The sequence below is a fragment of the Rhineura floridana genome, chromosome 18, assembly GCF_030035675.1.
Source record: "Rhineura floridana isolate rRhiFlo1 chromosome 18, rRhiFlo1.hap2, whole genome shotgun sequence".
Lineage (NCBI taxonomy): Eukaryota > Metazoa > Chordata > Lepidosauria > Squamata > Rhineuridae > Rhineura > Rhineura floridana.
In genome coordinates, this window is record NC_084497.1 from 21,353,616 (window position 1) to 21,381,155 (window position 27,540).

At 46.5% G+C, this 27,540-nt stretch overlaps 1 protein-coding gene and 1 long non-coding RNA gene across 4 annotated transcripts; one reads left to right on the forward strand and one right to left on the reverse strand.

Moving 5' to 3' along the window:
- Positions 1–960: 960 nt before the first annotated feature.
- Positions 961–21,199, reverse strand: H6PD (hexose-6-phosphate dehydrogenase/glucose 1-dehydrogenase). Of its 3 annotated transcripts, XM_061601312.1 has the most exons (7): positions 21,046–21,199; positions 19,814–19,897; positions 19,403–19,541; positions 17,328–17,975; positions 12,517–12,634; positions 6,972–7,241; positions 961–4,526 (listed from the first exon to the last, which is right to left on the reverse strand). In XM_061601312.1, the coding sequence occupies exons 3-7, from the start codon at positions 19,403–19,405 to the stop codon at positions 3,166–3,168; spliced, it is 2,400 nt and encodes a 799-aa protein (XP_061457296.1). In that variant the 5' UTR covers positions 19,406–19,541; positions 19,814–19,897; positions 21,046–21,199; the 3' UTR covers positions 961–3,165. The 3 variants fall into 3 exon arrangements, with proteins under 3 accessions (XP_061457296.1, XP_061457298.1, XP_061457299.1); XM_061601314.1 differs by lacking the exon at positions 19,403–19,541; XM_061601315.1 differs by lacking the exons at positions 19,403–19,541; positions 19,814–19,897; positions 21,046–21,199 and adding an exon at positions 18,884–18,990.
- A 1,532-nt stretch (positions 21,200–22,731) lies between these two features.
- Positions 22,732–27,059, forward strand: LOC133372655 (uncharacterized). The gene is made up of 4 exons (XR_009759523.1): positions 22,732–22,825; positions 24,749–24,830; positions 26,223–26,359; positions 26,847–27,059. It is a non-coding gene; the product is annotated as an uncharacterized LOC133372655 (long non-coding RNA).
- The last annotated feature ends 481 nt before the right edge of the window (positions 27,060–27,540 follow it).

Here is a 27,540-nt window from a genome sequence, read left to right on the forward strand (position 1 = left end):
TATTTATGTATTACAATTAAGATGTTTTTAAAGCTTTCCCCCCAAAGATGTTTTTTAAAGATGTTTTGTTTTAATATGCTTTAAAGTATTTTGTATTTAAGATGTTTTAAGAGCATTTTTGTTTGCTGCCCTGGGCCCCTTCTGGAAGGGTGGGATATCAATCAATCAATTAAATATCCCACTTTTCCTCCCAGGAGCTCAAGGTGGCATACATGGTTCTCCCTCTCTCCATTTTATCCTCACAACAACCCTGTGAGGTAGGTGAGGCTGAGATATGATGTAAAGACTGAAGCAACGTCCAGTTCAGGGTTGCAGGTGATGAGGCAAGCACGCAAACTGAATTCTGCCCCACAACAGCAGTCTTCCTCAACCTAGTGCTCTCTAGAAGTTTTGGACTACAACTCCCATCAGCCTGCATGTGTACCAGGAGGGCACCAGGTTGGCAAAGGCTGACCTAGGTCAACACCATGGATTTCATTTGTGGTATGTGAAAGAACAGGCTCACTCTGGTTGTAAGACTCTCTTGGTGTAGACACTTTGGTTTCTCCAGGAAAGGGGGTGCATCATTCAGCAGCAGAGGCCTGAGGTCCTCCACTCTGGTTTAAGCTTGTGGGGGGGAAACCTTTGGCCCTCCAGATGTTGCTGAACTACAACTCCCATCAGCCCCAGCAAGCGTGGCCAGAGATGACGGGAGTTGTAGTTCAGCAACATCAGGAGAGCAAAAGGTTCCCCACACCTGCTTTAGTGTATTCATTGTATGGAGTTATAGTGTGTTACGACATAACCTACCCTCGGATGAAAAGAATTGATAAAGGATAAATAACTTGAAGAAACAGACAAACAAGAATATCTTTGTATTTTTTTTTTCCTTCTGGCAAAAGAGTCCCCAAATATAAAGACATTCAAAACATTTTTCTCTATCTAATGCAAGGATGAAAGGCTTCATTTTTAAAAATTCACTTATGAAAATTAAAAAAACTTTATTTCCAGTGTTCACTTTAATTTCTTTTTTTAAACAGACATAACAAAACTAAACACTGATTCCTCTGAGCAAATGTGGAGGGCATTTTCCTCCCGTCTAACTACATCAACAGTATTCAAAAAGCCACTGCTGGCCTGTGGCAGGAAATCGGAAGAACGTATCTCTAAGTCCCTGCAGAATGTGGCAGTATTTATAAAAGGCACATCTTTTATACTACAGCAGTAATCCCCAAACTCTGTGCTGTGAGAGTGAAATCAATTAAAGAGCGATTCCCACAACATCCACCTACAGAGGAGGTTGCCTGCTGCATCTCTGTATGATATACTGCCCTGGAAGGAGGAAAAGCCAGCCAGCCAGCCAGCCTCCCACAGAACCAGGTACTTCTGCCACGAGGTGAGATTACTTCATTTCACTGCTGCCAGTGCAGAGATGGAGTACAGGGGAGGCTGCCTGTTGCACCTCTGGACAAGCTGCTGCTCTGGGCGTGCCTTGTTTCAACCAGAGACTCCTGCAGAAATGTACAGAGTGTGGGCTCCACTGAGGGTGAGTAATGTTTATTTTTATACACCCTAAAAACAGCCTTCCCCAACATGGCACCTTCCAGCTGTTGTTCAACTCTAACTCCCACCAGCCCCAGCCAGCATGGACAGTAGTCAGGAGGGATGATGGGAGATGTAGTCTAGCAACACCTGGAGGGCTGCAGGCTCTTCCTCCCAGCTCCAGTCTATGAAACTCAGGTCACATCCATACCATACCTTTAAAGCACAAAGTTTCCCACAAAGAGTCCTGGGAATGGTAGTTTGTTAGGGGTGCTGGGAAATACAGCTCTGTGAAGAGTTAAACTACAGCTCCCAGGATCCTTTGAGGGAAGCCAAGTGCTTTAAATGTGCTTTAAATGCATCGTGTGGATGCGCAACCTATGTTCATACTGCAACCTGCATCACATTTTATGGACTGATCAGTAGCGGCAGGTGCTCTTCCCCTTCGTTACTGATCTGCCCATCAAGGAATCTCTAAGGAGCAGTGCCTAAGAAACGCAAAACAGACTTTGAAAGCCACAAATGTATTTTTGGGGCGGGGAGGCGGGAAGGCCTTGTTTAAAATAAACTCTTAACAAGGACCACTGAAAACCTGTGCAACAGCGCCACCTTGTGGCAAAATCTAGTCTCTCTCTCTCTCTCTCCACCTTTTCTGCTGTTCCAATCCAATGTTGGGAACTGGCTTTGACCCCCAAAAAGAGAAAATTCCCCATGCTAAGAGCCTAATCCAATGTGGGGCAAGGCTCATCTAAGGATGATGAAATCATTAGACCCAGGAAAGCCTTCCTCCTCACTGGCTCAGACTGCAGCCCAACATTTTTAGGAGTAAGCCCCACTTAACCCAGCAGAATGTCCTCCCAAGTATATATTGCAAAAGGAGTGCATGCCTTTGCGTATCTGCTCACTTTGCGTGGTTTATTCAGAATATAAATTGTTGTTGTGTATGTGTGTGTGTATTCCAGTGCAGTGTGTGTGTAAAATATAGATTATATGACCCTGGGGCCATTTACCAGGAGCCATGATTTGCAAATTTCCAAGCCTTTCCTCAAAGGACTATTTAAACAAAGACAAATCGTCTAGACAGGATGTTCTAGGATATTCGTGCGAGGTGGGTCGTTTGTAGCACGCACAGACTTTCCTCTAGAGGAGAGGGGAAAGTGAGGTGAAGACACTTGAGCGGGCAGAAGATCTGGCAAATATCCTGTGGCACTGAAAGTCGTCAGTCATGAGCACAAAAGTCCCAATCGTTAAGTAGTGGCGCTCACAGCAGTAAAGGTTGTCAGCTTTAAAAAATAAAATAAAAAAATAATCAGACAAATCCCATAGGGGAGAATAGGTCTATCAAAGGCTATTAGCCATGATAAACGGATCCTCCATGAGTAGCGGCAGTGTAACACGCTAGAGATATAAAACAAGGGCTCATTGCTTTCCCATCCTGCTGGTAAGTTTCCTGGGTGATGGGGAGGTCAAGTCTGACAGAGCTTTTTTTTAAAAAATAATTATTTACATTCTTGTTATTAACAGCCAGTGGAACTCCCCAGCACCAGACAGAAGAATTTTTGGGGACAGAAGCAGCTGCAATAGCTGCCTGAGATCCTGATTGCCAAGACGGACAGAGGAGGAGAAGCCATCACTAGGGAAGAATCATCCGAGTAACGCTTCGTAGTCCACGTACCACGCTATCTGCCCAGAGCTGGGATTGACCCCAGAAACTGGCCACTTTTGAGGTTCATGCCCCACCCTGCTGACCACTGTCACAATGTCATGTTTGCCCTTCCCCATCACCAACACCGCCACCTGTTTGGCTCTGTTGATGAGAGGCAAGGTGAAGGTCATGCGCTGATGCGGCTTGACAGGGCTCTCTGTGAACACGACGTCCTGGCTCCCCTCAAGGCCAACGGGTGAGTGCGGGAAGAGTGAAGCTGTGTGCCCATCAATGCCCACCCCGAGCAGCACCAGGTCAAAGCTGGCGTTGGCCACCAAGGCAGCGATCTCATTGGCGTACAGCTCTGGGCCCTTGTCCTCCTCCACGCAGAGCCTCCGGTTGAGGTGCACAGGCATAGGGTGGACATTGAAGTAGGGGACCCGGATGTGATGGAGAAGTCGGTCGTGCAGTTTGCCAAAATTGGACTCTGGGTCAGTGAGAGGGACGCAGCGCTCGTCCACCAGCCACAAGTGGGTCTGCCTCCAAGGGAAACCATAGTGATACACAGCCAGCTGCCGGAAAAGAGCCAGGGGACTTGACCCACCCGAGAGTGCCAAGTGGAACTCCCCGGAACACCCGATAGCACTCATAGCTGCTGCTTCTATGTCTGATGCCAGCCGGCTGATCAGTTCCTCTGGCCAAGCGGTAATGAGCTGGCTTTGTCGATATCTGGATTGGATAGTCTTGTATTTGTCTGGCGTTTGTTCATCCCAAGCATTCATCACCTGCACGGTCTCTTTCACCACGAAGGACACTTCCCTGCCCACCATCTCAAAATCCAGGAGGTGCTTGTTCTCCTGGCCCCCTGGGTACAAACGGGGGGCCTCACCAGCCAAGCTGTCTAGCAACGGCGTCCAAAAACCCCAAGAAGCCAGCAGATTCTCCATGGTGATGAAGGACACTTTCTTGCCATGATAGATCCGGGAGATCAGGACGGAATAGGCATCCCTTTCAGCTACGGGGACGTACATGTAGTAATCAGAGAGGGGTTGTCCAAAGAGGTGCAGCCCAGGATGGTCCTGGACTTCTGTCCAGCTGCCGCCCAGCATGGCAGGCTTGAAGAGGTTGCGGCTGATGAGGACGGCGGGGGAATTCAACTCTCCATGCCCAAGGTAGAAGATGACCTGCTTGAGCTTACACTGGCTGCGCTCGGAGTCCCAGGCGCTTTCGTTCTGGGCGCAGTAGGCCCGGTTCTTGAACAGGATGCGGACGTAGCCGATCCGTTCATCCAGGACTTTCCCGGAGGCAAGGATAAAAGGGACCCCTTCCCAGCGGAGGTTGTCCAGCTGAACCAGCACACCTGAAACAACAGTCAAAGTGCGTGGGTATGGGCAGGGGGGAACCTTTTTGCCGTCTAGCTATTGCTGAATGACAACTCCCATCATCCCTGGTGACTGGCCATGCTTGCTGGGGCTGATGGGAGTTGTTGGTTCAGCAACAGCTGGAGGGCCAAACGCTCCTCACACCTGCTCTATGGGGGAAGAACCTCTCTTTGGACTACCGTAGCTCTTTCATACTGGGATTCTCTCCAGTATACCAGTGGAAGGGAACCTTTTCCAGGCTGGGGGGCACATTTATTTATTTGTTGAATTTCTATACCGCCCGACTAGCATAGCTCTCTGGGCGGTGTACAACAGAGGAATATAAATATACACAATAAAATCCAATAATTCGGTGCAAGGAACATGTATGTAGGCATCCACATATCTAAAATCAGTTAAACATATTTAAAAGACTAAAATAGACTAAAATGCCTGAGAAGGTTTTAACTTGGCGCCAAAAAGATAACAACGTCGGTGCCAAGTGCACCTCATCGGGAAGACTATTCCACAGTTCGGGGGCCACCACTGAGAAGGCCCTAGTTCTTGTTATCATCCTCCGAGCTTCCCTATGAGTCGGAACTCGGAGGAGGGCCTTCGATGTGGAACGTAGTGTACGGGCAGGTTCATATCGAGAGAGGCGTTCCAGCAGGTATTGTGGTCCTGCGCCGTATAAGGCTTTATAGGTTAAAACCAGCACTTTAAATCTGGCCCGGAAGCATATTGGTAGCCAGTGCAAGTGGGCCAGAACAGGTGTTATGTGTTCAGACCGCCTGGTCCTCGTTATCAGTCTGGCCGCCGCATTCTGCACAAGCTGTAGCTTCCGAACCGTCTTTAAAGGCAGCCCTACGTAGAGCACATTGCAGTAATCCAATCGAGAGGTTACCAGAGCATGGACAACTGAGGTGAGGTCCTCCCTGTCCAGATAGGGACGAAGTTGGTGGAACGCATTCCGTGCCACCGAGGCTTCTTGAGCCTCGAGTGACAGGGAAGGATCTAAAAATACTCCCAAACTACGAACCCGCTCCTTCAGGGGGAGTGTAACCCCGTTCCAGAACAGGGTGGACATCCACCATCTGATCAGAGAAACCTCCCACCAACAGCATCTCAGTCTTGTCTGGATTGAGCCTCAGTTTGTTAGCTCTCATCCAGTCCATTATCGCAGCCAGGCAACGGTTCAGCACATTGACAGCCTCACCTGAAGAAGATGAAAAGGAGAAGTAGAGCTGCGTGTCATCAGCGTACTGATGGCTACGCACTCCAAAACTCCTGATGACTGCACCCAGCAGCTTCATGTAGATGTTAAAAAGCATGGGAGACAAAACCGACCCCTGCGGGACTCCACATTGGAGAGCCCACGGTGTCGAGCAATGTTCCCCCAGCACTACCTTCTGGAGACGACCTGCCAAGTAGGAGTGGAACCACTGCCAAGCTGTACCTCCAACTCCCAACTCCGCGAGCCTCTCCAGAAGGATACCATGGTTGATGGTATCAAAAGCCTCGCAGGTAACTTTCCAGCCGCAGAAAAGGTCAGTGGGTTCTACTCGTCCGTCTCTCCATCCAGGCAAGTGAGAGGCACTGTCAGCGTTCAAAGGCATATTCCAGATAAGCAAATGCACTTGGAACAGGGGTGGGAAAAGGGGCATGACTTGGGGAAAAGTCTGGAGAGAGAAACCCCTCGGAGGGCCGCATTTGGCCCCTGAGCCTGTTCACCCCTGACCTAAGGTAACAGTGAAATACTCCATGGTCTTTAAATATGGAGAAGCTGCTGAATACAAACCATGGAGGCTGGTTCCCAATCAGTTTGGTGGGGCAGAAGGCAGGGAGCCCAACAATGGGAGGAGCCAAAACCAATCGCAGGGAGAGTCAACTAATTCTAGCTTTGCCCATATTGTCCCTCCTGTTGAGCTCCACAAGGGGAGCAAAAAAGGAGGAGGAAGGCAACAGGCAGGGCCACTTACCAGATAGGTTGCAAGTAAGAAAGTAGGCAGGTGGAGGGCTGGCTGAGAGCAGACTGAGGGTGGTGGGGCAGTGCCCCACTTACCCAAATAGACCAGCCACCGCTGAATACAAGGGTGGTTGATGGACTACAACTCCCATCGGCCTCAACCAGCACAGCCAATGGCCAGGGATGATGGGAACATTGGAAGGCTAGAGGTTCCCCATCCCTGCTCTAACAGAAGTTGAAGCCCTCTTTTAGAGCTGACGCCTGTCCCTATAATCCAGAAGGAGAGGGGGTATGGTTTCTCTGCTTGCAACTGTTTGGGATTTGCATTTCTCTGTCAAACCGCTGTGGGAATGGAGAAGGGCTTGTGCACCTTTAATAGCTGCTTAGAAGAGGGAATTTCTGCAGGTGTAGCTTAACAGGGAAGCAACTATTAAAGGTGCAAAAGCCCCGTCCCTCTTTCGCACTTGACCACCCTTACCTGCGAAGGTTGGAGTCCTGCTGAAATAGTCCTGCCCCTTCTGAAGCTCCTCCCTCACATGGCTGTTGTACGCCTCGTACTGGCCAATGACAGCGCTGGTTATCTCTGGGCTCTGCAATGCCGCAAACGCTTGAAGCTTACTCCGGATGACATCTTCGGAGCTGCTGATGTTTGCCGGGAGTTCCATGGCAAGTAACATTAAGATTTCGGTGAGGTGGTTTTGGTGGATGTCACGGATGACCCCATACTCTTCATAGAAGCCAGTGCGGTCTGCGTCGCAAGGTGGGTGGAGGAACATAATTAATCCCAGTTAACAACAGAAGCTAGGCTTATTTCAAGTGATAACCAGGGCTATACGTCTTCTTCTGTAATTAGTATTATTTATGTATTTATTTATTTATTATCTGATTTATATCCCACCCTTCCTCCCAGCAGGAGCCCAGGGTGGCAAACAAAAGCACTAAAAACACTTTAAAACATCATCAAAACAGACTTGAAAATACATTAAAACAAAACATCTTTAAAAACATTTTTTTAAAAAGCTTTCAAAGCATTTTTTTAAAAAAACATTAAAAACATTTTTTTAAAAGATGATGAAGGTTTAAAGACATATTAAAAAGCAATTCCAGCACAGACGCAGACCTGGATGAGGTCTCTACTTAAAAGGCTTGTTGAAAGAGGAAGGTCTTCAGTAGGAGCCAAAAAGATAACAGAGATGGTGATATGGTACAGATTTGACCATATTTATTTATTTTATTTATTTATTACATTTATATACTGCCCCATAGCCAAAGCTCTCTGGGCGGTTTACAACAATTAAGAACATTAAAAACAAATATACAAATTTAAAAACACATTTTTTAAAAAACAATTTAAAAACACATCTTAGTGTATCTTAGTGATACTGTAGAGTTGTATCTAATGTTAGTCCTACTCAAAGTAGGCCCACTGAAATTGACAATGACTACCTTAGGCCCATTAATTTCAATGGGTCTACTCCGAGTTGAACTTAGACCATCATAGCACCAGACATTTATTCTACTTTCAACAACGATGGCTTCCCCCAAACAATCTTGGGAACTGCAGTTTGTGAAGGGTCACAAAGCTACAATTCCCAGAGTCCCTCTTCCCAGGGAACGCTGGAAACTGTAGCTCTGTCAGGGGAAACAAGGGTCTCCTAACAACTCTCGGCACCCTTCACAAACGACAGTTCCCAGGATTCTTTAGGGGAAGCCATGACTGTTTGCCATGAAATAAATGCATGGTGTGAATGTGGCCCTAGCTGAATACAACTCCAAAGACTTTACATTTATATACAAGCCAAAATTTCTCAACAAGCTTCTAAGAGATCTTTATCCCAGTCTGCATCTGTACGGGAACTATTTTTACATGTGGAATTGTTTTGAAAGGTTTGTATTGCTTTTGTATATGGAATTGTTTTTAATTGATTTATAGACGGAGCTGTTTTTAATTGTATTTACACTTTTCTTGTTTTATGGCTACAACTGTTTTATTTGTTTCATAATTGTATATTTTTAGGCCCCCATTAGCACCATACGTTTAAAGAAGTATTATGCCACTTTAAACAGTCATGGCTTCCCCCAAACTTGAGAAGAGGAATTGGTTGTTAAACCTCTCTGGAAATTGTAGCTCTCTGAGGGGAATAGAGGTCTCTTAACAATTCTCAGCACCCTTAACAAACTACGGTTCTCAGGATTCTTTGAGAGAAGCCGTGACTGTTTAAGTGGTATGAAAATGAAATGGGCCGCCTTCAAGTCGATCCCGACTTATGGTGACCCTATGAATAGGGTGTTCATGGTAAGCGGTATTCAGAGGGGGGTTCCCATTGCCTCCCTCTGAGGCTAGTCCTCCTCAGCTGGCCAGGGCCCGCTCAGTTTGCCACAGCTGCACAAGCCAGCCCCTTCCTTGTCTGCAACTGCCAGCTGGGGGGCAACTGGGCTCCTTGGGACTCTGCAGCTTGCCCACGGCTGCACAGGTGGCAGGGCACGTAGCCCCTGAGCCACTCCCTGTGGGGGTGATCTTTAGCTAGCCCTTGACACCCAGGAGACAAGAGCGGGGATTTGAACTCACAGACTCTGGACTCCCAGCCAGGCTCTCCTCCCCACTGTGCTATACCAGCTAATAGTACTTTAATTGTATGGTATGAACGTAGCTTTATCATTGCAACCCACCCTGGGACCTTATGGTAAATGGCGAGTAAGAAATCTAATAAAATAAATAAGCCTTGGACACCTGCAACTGCAATGACAGCACTTAAGAACGTAAGAAAAGCCCTATAGCTGGATCAGGCCAGTGGCCCATCTAGTCCAGCATCCTGTTCTCACAGTGGCCAGCCAGATGGCACAAGGAGAAGCTTGCAAGGAGGACCTGAGCGCAAGAGCACTCTCTCCTCCTCCAGTTTCCAGCAAGTAGTATTCAGAAGCATACTGCCTCCAACAGTGGAGGGAGCACAGAGCCATAGCGGCTGTTAGCCACTGTGAGCTCTTCCTCCATAAATCTGTATCCATCAGTTTCTACTTGAGTACTGAATTTGAGAGCCAGGGTGGTGTAGCAGTAAAGTGTCATACTGGGACCTGGGAGACCAGGATTCAAATCCTCGCTTGGCCATGAAGCTCGCTGGGTGGCCATGGGCCAATCACTGTCTCTCAGCCTAGCCTACCTTACAGGGTTGTTTGCGGGGGGGGGGAATCGGGATCATGTTTGGATGCCACCTTGAGCTCCTTGGAGGAAAATGGGATATAAATGTAATCAATTGATCGATCAATATTTGTATTCTTAAATCTTATTACTTAAGAGTTTGATTTTCTCCTCGGCAGCCTTGCATAGTCTCTTGCCTAAAATGACAACACTACAGAATAAAATGCTTATGCTGCTGGCCTTCTTTAAATTACCTGTGCTGCACTTCAGGTTTTCGCCCTTTGCAATCCTGTCTTTCAGTTCCAAGATCAATAGCGCTGCCAGGGAGCCAGAACCATCCATTTTCAAGTGGCCCGTGGGGGGAAATGTTTGGGAACCACCAGTATATGCAGTTGTTTTAACTTTTTTTATGTATGATCTATGCTATTATATTTTAAATTGCTTTTGGATGTCTTGTGGGAAGCAATTAATACATGAAATAAATAACAATGGGTTGTCTCCAACTAACCTCTACTCAGAGTAACCCCACTTAAATTAATGAACCTATGTTAGACATGTACATTAACTTCCATTAACCCAGTATTTCTATGCCGCCCAACAACAAACATTCTAAGGGCAACTAAAGAGAGCTTTTTTAAAAACAAAAAAATTAAATGCAACAGCAAAATCATCTGGTGTTTTGGAGATAGCCTGCCTCTTAATATGCAGGTTCCATTGGGCCATTATAGCTAAATAGGTGTTCATGCACCCTCCCTCCATGAATCTGTCTCATCACATTTTAAAAACAAAAAGTGTGAGGCCATAACAGTATCTCTTGACTTTAGCTAAGGAACAAAAACCTTTAAAGTTTCTGACCTGCTTGTTTGCAAGGATTGCACCTTGGCTGCTGCAATCTCCTCAGGAGGAAGAGCAGAGTGGAAATGAAATAAAAAAAAGAAATGAAAATAAAATGAAAATGTCAGCTTGGCCTCGAGGCACGTGAGAGGTCCTGCCGGCTCTCTTGCTGCAGTGCCCTTGAGAGGTTGCAGGAAAGAGTTAGCTCCAGATTTTCCTTTCACCGGCCCTGACTGGCTCAGGTTTTACTTGGGTGATCAATGACTGAGGGTGCAATATATGTGTGGGTGTCAGGAGGGGAGGGAAGGAAAGAAAGGCAATTCATCTGTAGCCCCCCCCCCGGCCAATTTCCCCTTGGTGTTCAGCAGCAGCTGATCTCCCCGCAGATGGCAAAACCCTTCTAACTCTCTGCTCTCTGGAAAACTTTGGAACGACGAGAAGCCCATTGTCTTCCAACCCGAGACACATTCATTAATGTAATCAATGCTGCACATCACATCTCACACACACATACATCCTTTTGGCACAGGAACCAGCAATGCAGGCATGATTTGTGCATTTGAGGTGGGGGCTGGGGGCAGGGTGTTAGCAAACGAAAGATCGCCGTTTCCATGGGTCTGCTCCAAACAGGGCTAACATTAGATTGCTGGTCCTACTTGGAGTAGACCTATTGAAATTAACCATGGCTATTTCAGGCCCATTAACTTCCATGGGCCTACCCTGAGTAGGAGGTAGTTGGCAATATCATCCCTTGCCTTCCCCAGGAGTTTGCCAAGCCAAAAGAAGATTTGCTTCTTTTTTTTTTAAGGCCTTTTAATAAAGCACTGATTAACTGCCTGCTGGCTACAGAGAGCGAAGGCGACCAGCGCTTGTCCCCAGGACAGAGGCGGCCGGCAGGTGCAACCGGCACTGCAGAAGTAATGCAGCAAGGACTGCGGTGAAGTTCAGTGCAGTTGTGTCCTTGAGTCCACGGCGACGTAAGGCAAGGTGTGCCCCAATGGGCTGGGAACTGGGGTCTCGGGAAAGGTCACACAAACCGCCTCCAGGGGAAAAAAAAGCCCTGCAGCTCCCCCCCCCAATAATCCAAATTATCCAAAGAGATTGATTGGCAGCACAGAGGAAGGCTGGGAACATACCATACATTTAAAGCACATGACCCCCACCCCAAAGAAGCATGGGCACTATAATTTGTTAAGGGTGTTGGGAATTGTACCTCTGCGAGGGGGTAAAGTCAGTTCCCAGGATTCTTTGGGGGAAGCCATGTGCTTTAAATGTGTGGTGTGTATGCATCAGGCACAAACAAGATGCGGCCATTAGGTGGAAACACAGGAAGTTGCCTTATATTGAGAGTCAGATCATCGATCCATGGAGTCCAGTATTGTCTACACTGACTGGCAGCAGCTCCCCAGCCTTTCTGACAGAGTCTTGTCCTAGCCCTACATGGAGATGCTGGGGATTGAACCTGGGACCTGCCGCGTGCAAAGCAGATGCTCTCCCACAGAGCTATGGTCCTTCCCCGAAACAGCAAGTAAGATGCCAGTCCTCATGGATCTGAAGGGCTGATGAAAACAGGAGCATTGGAATATTTCTTATGCCAAGTTAGACCATTAGTCCATCTAGGACAGTCTGCACTAAGGGGCAGCAGCAACAGGGAATCTCTCCCAGCCCTAACTGGAGATGCCAACAACTGAACTTTGGACCATCTACATGTGGGGGATTGCACTTTGGATTGCTTCCCTATGAATGATCTCTCTGAAAGAAATCTTCCCCCCTTCCCTGATTTGTTGCTATGTGCCTTCAAGTCGATTAAGACTTATGGCGACTTATGAATCAGCGACCTCCAGTTTACTTCCCTCAAAGAAGTAGCTTCCCCCAAAGAACCCTGGGAACTGTAGTTTGCTTAGGGTGCTGGGAATTGTAGCTCTGTGAGGGGTAAAACTACGGATCCCAGGATTCTTTGGGGCAAGCCATGTGCTTTAAATATATCACGCAGATGTGACCAAGCAGCTCTTGAACTATTCCTCCACCAGCGGTCAAATGAAGACTTACGTACTTCTCACATCTACCATCTCCTTCAAGACAATTTCCACTCTTTCGATGTGGTGCCTGTTCCAAATCGGGTCCAAATTGTGTCGGTTCTGGTCTCGGAAGGGTAGGATATGGGCCACAGCCTTGGGGGAGGAATGAACAGGGATGGCAGGGTGGGAGAGAGGCGGGTAAGAGATACAAGATCAACAATTATCAAAAGCCACACATAGATAAATATTTTCATTGCTTCCAAGGACTTGCCAGGGGAAAAAAAACATAAATCACTGTGGACAGCCTCTGAGAAGTTGGGGAATTCCATAGTTTAGCTACGCACTGTGTGACCGTAAGAAAAGCCTGCTGGATCAAGGCAGTGGCCCCCCTAGTCCAGCATCCTGTTCTCAAAGTGGCCATCCAGATGCCCCAGTGGGAAGCCCCCAGGAAGGACTTGAGCGCAAAAGCAACTCCCCCCCTTGCATTTTCCAGCAACTAATATTCAGAAGTGTTTACTTCCTCTGACCGTGGAGGCAGCGCATAACCATCGTGGCTAGTAGCCACTGAGACCCTTCTCCTCCAAGAATATGTCTAATCCTCTTTGAAAGCCATCCATGTTGGTGGCCACCGCTGCCTTTTGGGGGAGCAAATTCCATCATTTGAACAACGCGCTGCGTGAACAAGTCCTTTCTTCTGTCTATCTGGAATCTCCCAAACTTCAGCTTCAGTCGACGGTCCCAAGTTTTAACCTTTCTCTCTCTCCACTTTCTCCATACCACGAATAATTTTATACACTTTACGTTGTTATGCACCCTCATCATGTTCCCCCGTTCACTCGCCTTTTTTCTAAATTAAAAATCCCCACATGCTGTAACCTTTCCTCATAAGGGGGGGGTGTTGTCCTTTAAGATCTGATTCAGCACATTTTTGATTGATATTTAGTAAACAAACAAGGAAGCAAATGTTTTTATGCGCTGTAGGAATACCAAAATGCCCCCCCCCCGTCCAAATAGCCAAAACTTAGTTGTACTGAAATACTTGGGTTTGGGGGAAGGAGCACTGATACACTTCCACAACAATGCCCAAACAAATGCAAAGCTGTGGGTTATATCTTGCTAAGTTCTACTCAGAGCAGACCCATTGAAATGAACAAACCTGTGTTAGGCAAGTCCTGCTGCTCGGGATGTCTATAGACTACTGGGGTTTTGTTTAGTATTATATGTTATATTTTACTCTATGTTATATTTTAGTCTATGTACGCCGCCTAGAGTGGCCGTTAATTCAGCCAGATAGGCGGCCTAGAAATAAAATTTTATAATTTATTATTATTATTAACTTCAATGGGTCTGCTCTGACCAGGGCCGGCTCCAGGCATGCAGGGGCCCTTGGGCATCAGCTTGCCCTGGCCCCCCGGTGTGTGTGTGTGTGTGTGTGTGCGTGCGCGCACGTGTGTGTACGTGCATGCGCAGACCCCCTGCACGCCCCCCCACAGCCCCCCTACCTGTCTAGTCTTTACAATTGCCCTTAATGAAGATGGCGGCCGCGGTTTCCCTAAGGGGAATGAAGCCTCCACCGCCATCTTTGTTGATGGCACACGTGCATGCTATGCACACACATCTCTGCCATCAACTAAGATTGCGGCAGCGGCTTCAGTACCTTAGGGAAGCTGCAGCCGCCATCTTCATTAAGGGCAATGCTAAAAAGCCGACTGACAGGTAAGTGGGGGGCGTGAGGGGGGCGTGAATTGTGGAAGGGTAGCGGAGGGCCCCTCAGGGGCTCCTGTAGCTCTGGGGCCCTCGGGCCAGTGCCCAACCTGGCCGCCCTTTAGAACCAGCCCTGGCTCTGACTAGCCTTGGGCACGTCTCCATACTTGGAAATTATTTTTAGTGGAATGCTTGCAAATTTTTAAAAGATGTGACTGTCCCGTTCGTATACAACTTTGCCTTACACTTTTTTTGGATTTTTTTTAGGGGGGGTAACAAAGGTGCTGAAAATTATTGGAGGAAGGAACTAGGAGGAGGGGGGAGGAGAGAGAAAAGATGGCAAACAGCCAGCCCTCTGAAGGTTTCACCTGAAAAAGCTTTCCCTTGCAAAAATGCGTACGCCGCACACCTTTGCATTTCCCTTGGGTTCAAAAGTGGCTGAGTCAGACGTTGTGAAGCTTCGACACCCTGCCTCTCGGGGGGGGGGGTTTGGAGTCATTGAGGTAAATATTCAAAGACTCACATTACCAATGCAATATGGCTCAGTCGTTTGGAGGTGGGTGGGGGACGTCTCTCTGGTGCAAGTCATTTGCGCCCCCTTCACCAGCAGGGACCTTTCTTGGCTACATCAGCACAGCCCGCAATCTCAGGGACTTTCAAAATGGTCGCCTCCACGCCCTCCTGATACACCTAGAGTACTTCGAGGTGCATTCCTTCCTGAGGCGATGGAGGCCGAGTTATCAAAAGGGGCGGCCAGCCTGTGTATTCCAGATGCAGACTAGGAGATTATTGTTGGCCTAACGGGGAATCTTTGATTGAGCTAAACTGGATGTTTTATCCCTGCAAACAACAGCCATTGGACTGATGTCTGTCAGATTGGGAAGGGCCGGAACTCAGTGGCAGAGCATCTGCTTGGCACGCAGAAGGTCCCAGGCTCAATCCACAGCGTCTCTGGGTAGGGCCCATCTGAAACCCTGGACAGCCTCTACCAGTCAGTGTAGAGAATATTGGGCTAAATGGACCAAAGGCCTGTCTCAGTATAATAGGCCAGCCTCCTAGGTTCTCATATCTTAAGGGCAGGGCTGTAGCTCAGTATCAGAGCACTTGTTTTGCTTGCAGAAGGTCCCACGTTCATTCTCCAATGGCATCTTCAGGTAAGGTTGGGAAGGTCCCCGGTCTGAAGCCCCAGAGTGCCACTGCCAGTCAGTGCGGACAATACTGAGCTAGACAGGCCAGTGGTCTGACACAGTACAAGGCACCTTCCTATGTCCTTGCCAAAAGGCTTGCAAATGCAACAAGAATTCGAAAAATGCTAGTTCAACATTTTAAATGTGAGGTTTCTAGCATTACTCCTGGCCTATGCGACCGTAATAAATCAATTCGGCGATCCAGAATCTGCTTCCTGATCCAGGGAATTAAGAACCTCGTCCTTCCCTAGCAATGCCCTCCCCATTTTTCTATTGCCTTGGAGCTATCGACTCTGCCCCTTTGCAAAACAAAACACAAACAGGAGAAGAGCAAAACGTGTGTGCTCCACATTCTTTTATCAAATTAAAAGCCTCGCTCAGAAAATCTGGAGCTTGGCAGCTTCTCGATTAAGAAGAGCGGACGCGGAGGAGAGCAGAAGGGGTTGATTACTCAGCGAAATTGAAGTCCTGACCTTGGCTGGCAAATCAGGCGGATACTGATTTGCTGGTATGTGTGCCTCCATCCCTTTCTGTACACACACACGCACACACACACAAAATCAATCCTGGGAACTATAGCTACCCCTCACAGAGCCACAACTCCCAGCACCCTTAAGGAACTACAATTCCCAATATTCCGGGGGGGGGGGGATGCACTTTAAATGCAGCCTTACCCTCAAGCAAAGACTGCGTCCTAGCACATGCTTTGCAGCACCTCCAAGTAGGTCAAGAGAAAAACTGCAGTGACCCAAGGGGTGAAGAAAAGGCAGTCTGCATGTGCTCAGGGGCAGTCTCTTCACACTTGCCAGTGCTGAGCTCTGGTACTGAAAAGCAGATCTGTGTGTGTGTGCGTGTGCATTAAATGATGGTGTTTATGAGTTGCAGCGTGTCAATTCACAGGGGTGGGGAGGGAAACTAAGAAAATAACTGACCGATTTACTTTGGTGGGGAAAAGGTCTAAAAAAAAGGCAAAGGGCCATCGCTTAGGGGTAGAGCAGTGGCTTTGAATCCAGGAGGTCCCCAGGATCAGTCCCCAGCATCTCCAGGTAGGGCTGGAAAAGACCCCCGTCTGACACCTTGAGAGCTGCTGCCAGTCAGTGCAGACAACACTGAGCTAGACAGACCAACGGTCTGACTTGGTACAAGGTAGTTTCCTATGTTCCTGTGTCCTTCCTTTATCTGCAGGTTTATTTCCTCACTCATGCATGGAGCAGAGGCCTTTCTCAGCCCAGGGGTGGCGGAATGTGCAGTTCAGCACAGCTGTTGGACTCCAACTCCCATTAGCCTCAGCCAGCTTGGCCAAAGGTCAGAAATGATGGGAGCTGGTGTCCCGAAGGGGGTGGGGAAGTCTGGAGAGCACCATGTTGACTACCTCTGCTTGCTCCTTTTATTAATGAATCCAATACCCTCGCAGAATTTGATTGCTCCATGCCACTGCATGGGTCAATTCAGCCTTCTTTTTTTGCAGGAAGGATGCTCCCAGCCTCTGCTCATGTGTCCCAGCCACCCTGGCTGTGTCTTCCAGAAGAAGAAATTGGGAAATTCCGTTTTAGAGTGTCTGCTTTGCATGTATAATGTGGTTCAACCCTCAGCATCTCCATGGGAATGTCCCCTGCCTGAAACACTGGAGTGCCCCTGCCACTCAGCACCGACAATTCTGAGCTAGGTGGACCAGTGGTCCGAGTTGGGGTAAGGCATCCTCCCATGTTCCTATCTCTGAAGGGAAGAGCCATTGCTTGGTGGTTAGAGCATCTGCTTTACACACAGAATGACCCAGGTTCTGTCCAGGTGTCTCTAGGCAGGGCTGGGAGAGACTCCTGTCTCAAAACCTGGAGAGCTGCTGCCAGTCCGTGTTGACAGTACTCAGCTAAATGGACTGGTGGTCCGACTCAGTAAAAGGCAGCCTCCTAATTCGCCAACTCCAATTCCACCCCAGTTTCTGCAAAGATACTCACCTGCTTTCCAAGATAGTGGTCCACCCTGTAGATCTCCTCTTCTTGGAAAAAGGTACTCAGCTCATTGGCCAACTGCTGAGCAGACCGGAGATCGTGGCCAAACGGCTTCTCCAGCACCACCCGTAACCATGCGCCAGGGCGCGGCCTGCAACTACTGTTAATGTGGCGGGCAATCTCCGCGTAGGCAAAAGGAGGCACAGAGAGGTAGAAGATCCTACCCGCTTCTTCCAAACCCTCCTGACTGAGCAGGATCGTAATCTCCCGGCTCAGGGAGGCATAGTCCTCTGCTGTCCGGAGCTGGCGATATTCCGTCAGCCGTAGGAACTGGTCCTTCAGCACAGCACACCTGTCCGGAAGTACGTCAGACGGGCACGCCAGTTTCTTCAGCCGGCCAAAGACCAGCTTCTTCCCTCGCTCAGGTTCTGTCTGAGCAGCCCCGTGGAAGGTGAAGGTGTGTCCGTGACTCACTTCGTCCAGGTAAAGCTGAAAGACGCCTTGCCATAAGTACTTCTTGGCGAGGTCCCCTGTGGCACCCAAAAGGACCACGGAGATATGGCCGCGCGACTCTTTGGCCTTGGAGGTAGAGACTCCCAGGAGGACGACTAGACCAAGCACGGCTCTTAAAAGCATCTTGGGAAACAGGGCAAGCTGCCAAGAAATGGAGAAAGTTTTTAAAAGCAATGACCAAATGATCTACAAGAAATGCAAAATTGAAATTAGTGGTAAAAGGCAGAATTTAAAAACAGGTTGGCCTAATTCCCCCACCCTCCCAAAAAACCTATAAACAAAACCAGCAGTTAAAAAATAACTGTGAAATATGTAAAATTAGATTACATATTGAAATACATATCTGGGTAGGCTTGCCTAAACAAAAAAACATTTTGAGCAGGCACTGATAATATTTGTATTATTTAACAGAATTTGTATACCGCTTAATCATGAACACCTCTACGTGGTTTACATAAAACAGGTGTGGGGAATCTTTGGGCCTCCAGATGTTACTGAACTACAACTCCCATCATCCCTGCACACTGGCCATGTGTGCAGCAGCTGATGGGAGCTGCAGTTAAGCAACATCTGGAAGCCCCACGGTTCCCCACACCCAACATAAAATATAAAATAGTAGGAACCTCGTACCCAGTGTCGCTCGGGAGTTCCCAAAAAAATCAGTGCAGTTTTGAAAAATCCCGTCCACCATCTTGATTAAAAATGGTATCCAACTGTACCCAACCACAGAAAACCTGCTCCTCAATCTATCAAGAGCTATTACTACTACTAGTAGTAATTAATTAAATATCTATCCCATTGTTCCTCCCAGACCACTAAAAACACCTTAAAACACCTGTAGGGGAACCAGATTGGCAAAGGCTGTCCTAAACAAATCAGTAGGAATGTTATGTATCACAACACAATAAAAGTCTACAAGGCCCCAAACTAGCTGTGCTGTCATCCACTTCCTTCCAGCCAAATGGCAAAGAACAGTAGACAGCCTTGGGGCTGTCATGTGGAACAAATCCAGTTTATTACCCTTTGAGGATCTTACCCGGCAGACTCACCTAAGCAAAGAATAAGTCACTGGAGGAAACCTCCCCCCCTCCCCCGGAGCATAAAAGAAACTGGCTCCTTTCCGCAGCCTTGTTTGAAAGCGAAAGATCTGCAAAACCAGTCCGGCTGCGTTCAACGGTTAGGTAAACAAAAGGCAACAGAGATAAGCAACTTCCATCATTTCCTGGTAAAACAAGACCCCTCCTACTCCCAGAAGAAGAAAAAATGTAATGCAAAATCCCTCTCTCCTTACACTACCTCATTTCTGTTCACCCTGGCAAATTTCTGTCGCTGTCAATTATCTCTGGGCGCATGGGAAAGAGGCACGCAAATGTTTCCAATGAAGAATTTGGATTACTATCTCGTTTTAAAGACCCGGTTGACACAGGTGCCCTAAAAAAGCCTTCTCCTGCTATGAAGCCTCTGCATGACAGTTACAGATATTGGTTGCAACAGATGCCACAAGTAGTTGCGGCGAGTTGCCATTGTTGCAGGTGCTGGTTGTAAGCCATACAAGACTGTACACTTACCATCAGTGCTGCCCCAAAGGTGGTGTCTTGTCTGTGACATCAGACTGAACTCCAGAAGTGTGCAGAGCACATCTAAAGACCCAGTGGAATTGGGGAGGCAGGACAGGGACCTGTCCGTTGCAAGAATTCTTGGAGACAGCTTAAAAGTAAAGAAGACATATCGCTGCTTATAAAGATAGAGGGTCTTTATAAGCTGCACAAGAGGCAGAAATTCAGCTTTGCCCACTGCCTCTTGGTGCATTTCAGCCTACCATGCAGCTAGCAAAGGTATGGATCTCAGTGGAGAGAAGGTGGAAACCAGCCTTGCAAACAGGTCTACACAAATTACTGACACAAAGCAAGGGTGGATAGCATCTACTTGCAGCAGAAAGGGAAAAAAGGGGGGGAACCCCAAGATGCCGATAATATTACCTTGTAAAAGTATTCCAAATCTGTTTATTGAAAGGAAACAAGCCCAACACATTTCAGCCACGTCGAGTTGGCCTTCGTCAGGGACTAAAAGTTAAAACATACAAATATATATTCAATGATGCATTCTTATAAATTTTCATTGTACAGTTCAATAGCCATGGTATAGGAAAATTATAACAACCATAATACTCACATACCGATTACAAGGTGTAGCTTTGAAGTTATCTTGTAGTTAAATGCTCCAGTTAATCTTAATAGCAATTCTTTGTAATGAGAAATTACCCAGTTTTGACCACAAGCATAGAGTTATATACGCACACTCAACTGCCTTTAGGCTCTGAGGCAGGGAAATAGACCACAGCTGTCTACAGTATTAACAGTTTTAAGTTTTTTTAAAAAGATGTTTTGTTTTAATACATTTTAAAGTCTGCTTGTAAGATGTTTTAGAGTGTGTTTAGTGTTTTTGTTTGCCGCCCTGGGCTCCTACTGGGACTAAGGGTGGGATATAATAATAATAATAATAATAATAATAATAATAATAATAATAATAATAATAATAATAATGCATTGCAAAATTTGGAGAACCCACCCAAAGACTCCTGGGAATTGTAGTTTCTTAAGGGTGCTGAAGGTTGTTAGGGGACACCCCTCCCCCTCCCAGAGCTAGCATACCATTGCAGAATCACCCAGGCAATTCAGCTCCTAACACTGTGTGTGTACACACCATACATTTAAAGAACATGACTTCCCAGAAAAGAATCCTGGGAACGGTAGTTTGCTCTTCAGGGTGCTGGCAGCCGGAGCTCTGGGAATAAACTACAGTTCCCAGGATCCTTGGGGCGGGTATGTGTGAAATAACGTGCTTTAAATATACGGTACGCCACGGCCAGGAGGACTGTGAGAAGCAAAGCCAGGCCGCAGCCTTTGAAAAGGAAGCTCTGGTTTTACAATGGTGCACAAATCTGCCATGCTTCCTCGCCAGATCAGCTGGTCTGGCGCACGACGGAAGTCCAGATCTCGAGTCTGCTGCATTTGCAAAATAAAATAAAATAAAAAACCCTCCCTTGGGTCTTCCTGCAGCAAAGCTTCCCATCAAATTTAGCAACGATGCAACCAGGAGCCAGTCTAGGAGGCGGGGGTGGAAGAGGAGGGGACCTGACTTACATATCTGGATACCCCCCCTTCCCTCTTTTGCTGTAGATCCATTGCAATTCCAGCCCACACTCACTCACCTCCCTCCCACTGGCGGCGTGGAGAAACCGAAAGCGAATTTGGGGGGGGCAAACGCGAAGGGGATCCAGGTCTGATTCTTCTTGGAAGGGAGAGGAGGAGGGACATCCCCACGCACCAAAGCTCAGCCCCTCCTCTTCCCAATGACAGACAGGTTTTTAAAAAAATCTTTGTGGTTCGCGTTGCACATGCAGAAGCGAGTTGTGAAGCGGGAGGGAGAGGAAGGCGGAGCGTGCGAGGCTGTAGATGTCTCCTCGGAAGCAAGTCGCGTCAAGTTCCGCGGTATAGGCTCGCAGCCACCATTGTACTGATAACGCAGTGGCGAGGAAGGCGCTTGGGAATATCCCCCAGTGGTCAGATGATTTAAGCTGCAATCCTATAGACACACATTCACTTTTTTTGTTGTTATGTGCCTTCAGCTCGACTTCAGGTTATGGCGCCCTATGAATCAGCGACCTCCAATAGCATCTGTCATGATCATGAACCACCCTGTTCAGATCTTGAAAGTTCAGGTCTGTGGCTTCCTTTATGGAATCCATCCATCTCTTGTGTGGTCTTCCTCTTTTTCTACTCCCTTCTGTTTTTCCCAGCATTATGGTCTTTTCCAGTGAATCATGGCTTCTCGTGATGTGTCCAAAGTATGATAACCTCAGTTTCATCATTTTAGCTTCTACTAATAGTTCTGGTTTCATTTGTTGTAACACCCAATTATTTCTTTTCCACAGTCCATAGTATGCGCAAGCTCTCCTCCAACACCACATTTCAAATGATTTTTCTCTTATCCGATCTGCTTTTTTCACTGTCCAACTTTCACATCCATACATAGAGATCGGGTGCGTTGGCCCTGGGCAGAAGGGAAGCCCCTTTCCTTTCCAAAAGGAAAACATTGTGAACAGTATCATTGCTTTTCAGGGTTTCCCCCACCTTTTTATTCTACAGCAGGCACATGTAGCCTCCCACCCAAATTTAAATCAAAGCTGTCCCTGGCCACATCCACACCAAGCCTTTATTTCACTTTGGACAGTCATGGCTTCTCTCAAAAAATCCTGGGAAGTGTAGTTAGTGAAGGGTGCTGAGAGTTGCTAGGAGACACCCTTGTTCTCCTCACAGACCTTCAATCCGAGTTGGCTGACTGTGAAACCAGTCTGGCCACTGGAGCTCTCTCAGTGGGACAGGAGCCTTCTCTCAGCACCCTTCACAAACTACACTCCCCAGCAGGGCCAACTTATCCATTAGGCACAGTGCCTAGGGCCCATGATACTTTTAGGGGCCCATGAAAATGTTTTAAGTTCTTTTAAAACCAGAAGAAAAAAATGAACTTTTAGGGTCAAAGAAAATGTTTTAATTTTTTTCTCACATCAGAAAAAAATGAAATTTTTAGGGCCCACAAAAATCTATTAAATTTTGCCTAAAACAGAAAAAAAATGTGGAAGTATTTTAAGTTATATCAAACATACTTTTTAATATTGATATTATTATGGAGGAAGGGGCCCATGAAGGCAAAAGTGCCTAGGGCCCACGAAAGTCATAATGCGGCCTTGCTTCCCAGGATTCTTTGGGGGAAGCCATGATTGTCTAAAGTGAAATAAAGGTCAGGTGTGGGTGTGGCCCCCTGATAAGCCAAGCAGCTGTGAGGCTTTTAGAACTCTGACAGTTGGTTCTTACTGAGCATGCCCGACATAATAGGGTTTCCCGCCAAAATTTGTTAAATTAATTAAAAATCAGACAGGCATTTTTTTACCTTTTACAGCACAGAAAATGAAGGTCAGAGTATGGAGCAAGGTCAGTATTAGGATTACAGGTACTCTGTGAACATAGTTGATTTTTAATGAATTTCAACAGATTATGAGAACTCAGAGAAAAAAGTCCAAAAGGGCTCTGGGTTTTCCTCTTCTCTTTTTAGACTTCTAACTCTCTGTTCTCTCTGGCTGTTTTGTGTATCACCATGAAAGTTGACAGGGTTGTTAAGCAAGCGTTTCTGAGTTCAGGACTATAAGTTTTGTAAGGTTTTGTTTTGAAATGGGTTTATGGAAAGCATCTGAATGGCATGGGGGTATTTTCAAGTTAACATTGCGGAATGAGAAAAATCCACACTGGCTATAGTATACAGCCACTCTCGTGGCTGTATAATAAACCTTCTGTTGTCATTACTTTAGTCTTTTTGACGTTTAGCTGTAGTCCTGCTTTTGTGCTTTCCTCTTTAATTTTCATCAGCATTTGTTTCAAAACATTACTGGCTGCTGCTAGTAGCATGGTCCCCCCTTCCAAAAAAACCCCCTGTATTTGTGGCAGACATTAAATCTGGATTGCCAACTGACCAAAGGGTGGTGGTGGCCTGGCCTACTCCTATGCCTTTAATGGCCTGGTTTGCAAACATCAGCAGGTGGAGAGAAATGCCACATGGAGATAAATCTTATCACTCGTGGATGTTGGCAAACTGAGCTCCTGTTACAGGCACAGGAGCGAGAGGGGATGGGGGGGAAATTTGGCAGCCTACCTGAGTAAAAGGCCCTGCCTTGGCACATTGTTGGAGGTTTTCACATCAGAAAGGCCACACTTGAATGGGAGGGGGGGGGATGGTGTTAGATAACAGGATTAAAAAGGAGGAAGAAAATGTAGATAGCATAGGAGGCTGCTTTATACAGAGTCAGATCATTGATCTATTTAGCTCAGTGTTGTTTACACTGACTGGCAGCAGCTGTCCAGGGTATCAGGCTTGCTCAGGCCTGATGCCGGGGATTGAACCTGGGACCTTGTGTATGCTCTGCAACTGAGTTAGGGATACTTCTAAAAATCACAGGAAGTTGCCTTATACTGAATCAGACCTTCGGTCCATCAGCTCAGTATTGTCTACACTGGCTGGCAGTGACTCTGTACCTGGAGATGTTGGGGATTGAATCTGGGACCTTCTGCATGCAAAGCACATGCTGTACTTTGGAGTTAAGGCCCCTTCCCAGGCTTTGCGTTGGATTAGACAAGTTATTGATCTAATCTGATCCAGTAGGATGTTACTTCAAGCACTGTAGGTTGAGCAATTCAGACATTCAAATATCTGAACGAGGGCGTCCTCACGTAAAAGCCTGCCCAGGCACTGAGAACTCCAGAGTGGTGATAACAGGGTCTTATCCTGGCCTTGATTCGCTATTAAGCAGCAGCAGCAGCAGAACACCAGAGGAGGCCTTAATCACACTTCCGCTGCCCTGCAAAGTTCTGGGAGCGCTGGTGTGTGAAAGGGCCTTATTTGTGATGGCCCCCAGGCTTTGTGGAATGCACAAGCCTCTGGTTGGATGGAGTGGAGGATGAGAGCAGAATTTCCTTCCCATGGAGGCTGTAGTTCATCAACATTTGGAGGGCCAAAGGTTTCCCACACCTAGCTTAGATCCTATGGGGAAATTTTACCTATATGGGCATTGCATCTTACAAACGATCACAAGGCAGGGACCAGAAAATGAGCATTTTTCTGTCCTTGCCCTTGCACTGTGGGATGGCCTTCCTCTGCCATACATGAGTCACTTCAGACATCTTGTAAAGACTAACATTGTTGCTCAGATTTTCCTGACCCGTGAAATTGGACCCCTGCTATTACTAAGTCCCTCTTCTTCATCTGTTTTTATAATTTACTGGGTTTTTTATGTCCAATGCCTGTTTTTTAAAGATACTGGGTTGTTTTAACATTTAAATTATGTATCGATTTTGTATCTACAGGAACAATTGTAACACAAGACAGAACAACAGTAGTGTTTAAAAAGTCACCAGGTTCAGAATACGGAAGATGAAATCCTGCGAGGTGAGCTTACAAAACAGGAACAGGTGTTTTTGTACACCGCTTTGAGATTTTTTAAAATATTAAGCCATTTAGAAATGCTCATAAACAAACAAATAGATGAATATGCCATTCAAAGGCTTATGTGTGAATTACATGCTGGTGTTGCCACTTTCCTTTCAATTCCTTGTATTTGTAAAAATATTTGTAGACCACAATTTCATTTAAAAAAATCAAAGCGCTTTATAACAGTTATAATAACAATTAAAAACCACTCAAAAATTAAAACAGATCACCCACTGACTATTATTGCATAGCATGTATCTATTCCTCTATTGGCTTTTGAGGATTATTTTTAAATATATGCCATTTTGCAGGCATGTAACCTGCAGAAAAGGCAGGTTATAAATGTTTCAAATCATTATTTATTTCTCTGTGTGCACAAAAAGTGCCTTTCAGGTAGAAAGTTAGGTGGGTGGGTGGGTGGGTTAGGATTCCTCACTTGCAATCAAACTGTGATTAAGGGTAATCCAATACATGTCTACTTAGAAGTAAATGCCATTATTTGCATACTCCCAGGTAAGTGCGTATTGGATTGCATCCTAATTTGGGTTGTTTTCAATGTTGGTCCTACTGAGAGTAAACCCCCTGAAATGAATAGGCATAAGTGACTCATGTCTGTTAATCTCAGTGGGTTTTACCCTGAACAGGACTAATTTAGTAGTAGGTATGGAAAGATCTGTCAGTTTCAATTCTCTCCATTTCTGAATTGCCCCATCTTAAATTCAGTTCTCCACATTTCTGCAGCAATTTGCAATTTTTAAAAAAATCCTCACGAAAACTCTCCTGCGTTTTAGTGCAAAGTTTCCTGGTAAATGCATTTTTGGTGGGCAGTTTTGACTAAAAATGTACCCATTTTTGCAAGCAATTTCTCATCATGCATTTTTGTGTGTTATTTTCACATATATTCATTTTTATGCATATTTTCACGTAACGTGCATTTTTGTAAACATTGGCTGGCGAACTGCCTTGCAAAATTTGGATGAGTGTGAATGTTTCAGGTCTCATATTGCTTCAGAAAGTGCAGCTTTGATAGATTTGGTTCAACATGCAAACTGAATCAAATTTCTCAGCTGTCCTTATAGCAGATCCATTGCAATTAATGAACATGATGAACTTCGAATCATTCATTTCACTGGGTCTACTCTGAGTAGGATTTAGCAGAATACAATCCTCTCGCCTCTGCCTTTCAGAAAACTGGCGGAAGGAGAATGTTGTCTCTGAGGCGAGATACTTTTTTGCCTTTCCAGAGGAAGACACATTTTTGCAAAGTGAGAGCTTTAATATATTTAATGTCCTCCCCACTGATCCACCCCCTTTCCCTTTTCTGTCTCGCTTTTAAATGGCTGCTCTAAGCTTCCCAGGGATCCTGTTGGCGCAGTGACTCCTTCCAGGTTCTGCATCTTGACCAGAGGCTTGTAACTTTTTAACAAGCATCATTCCACAGCGAGAGGACGACAGAGGTACAGAGCATCACATCCAAGAGAAGTCAGGTACTCTGTGTGTGTGTGTGTGTGTGTGTGTGTGTGTGTGTGTGTGTGTGTGTGTGTGTGTGTGTGTGTGTGTGTGTGTGTGTGTGTGTGTGTGTGTGTGTGTGTGTGTGTGTGTGTGTGTGTGTGTGTGTGTGTGTGTGTGTGTGTGTGTGTGTGTGTGTGTGTGTGTGTGTGTGTGTGTGTGTGTGTGTGTGTGTGTGTGTGTGTGTGTGTGTGTGTGTGTGTGTGTGTGTGTGTGTGTGTGTGTGTGTGTGTGTGTGTGTGTGTGTGTGTGTGTGTGTGTGTGTGTGTGTGTGTGTGTGTGTGTGTGTGTGTGTGTGTGTGTGTGTGTGTGTGTGTGTGTGTGTGTGTGTGTGTAGCAAGAGAGTTTCTGACAACCTGACTTTAATGCAGTGGCAATGAATTTGATTTTAATAATAATAATAATTCTGTAAGATGTCTATATGCTGTCTAGCCCAGTGATCGCAGTAATGCCATTGTTTTACAGAAATGGATTAGTTTTGGGGACCAGTCTTTCCACACCCTCGCTCTTATGGAACAGATCCCCTTCAACTTTTGATATGAACTGCTTGGAATTTTCCTAAGGCAGGGTTGGGTCCGTAAAAGGAATGGCTGAATTGCATGCCGGTTTCTCAGATCTGTGCTGCTCCCCCCCCCCAACATTATTTCTGTGGATGAGGAAGGGTGCATATCTGTATAGGTGGGTCTAGGGGCCATTTGAGGCTTTGCATTTTTGTTTGATTTTGCATGGCAAAATCTCACCATTAAACCCCAGATTTCACAGGTTTATGCATTGTGTTGCATTTCTTCTGTCTCTCTCCTTTATTCTGATGCAGTCTTGCTGCAGTCGGAACTCTGGGGGCAGGAAGGGAAGAAACTGCAGATATATCTCCCCCCTTCTCTTTCCTGCTGCAGAAGGGCTATGCATCAGAGGGCATCCTCTCTTGCAGCAAAAGCATTTAGCCAGAGGAGGAGGAGGAGGGTGGTCTTCCAAGAATATCTGCTTAGTATTCCCTTCCCCATCCTTTCTCTTGCATTGGAAAGAAGCAGGGTGTCTATTGAAATGCAGGAGAGCAATCTAACATTGCAGGTTGGGGAAACTGCTATAGTGCAAACGGTTCTCCCCCCCCCCCAACCCTCTCCTTGAAGTTATCTGCAGTTACAACAGCAATGGCAAGGGG

Excerpts from the sequence above, each read along its gene's own strand:
- H6PD (XM_061601312.1), bottom strand. Across the intron at positions 7,242-12,516 it reads GGAGATGGTAGATGTGAGAA|ACCGCACTGGCTTCTATGAA; the intron begins GTACGTAAGTCT and ends CTTGCGACGCAG. Across the intron at positions 4,527-6,971 it reads CAGGACTCCAACCTTCGCAG|GTGTGCTGGTTCAGCTGGAC; the intron begins GTAAGGGTGGTC and ends CTGTTGTTTCAG.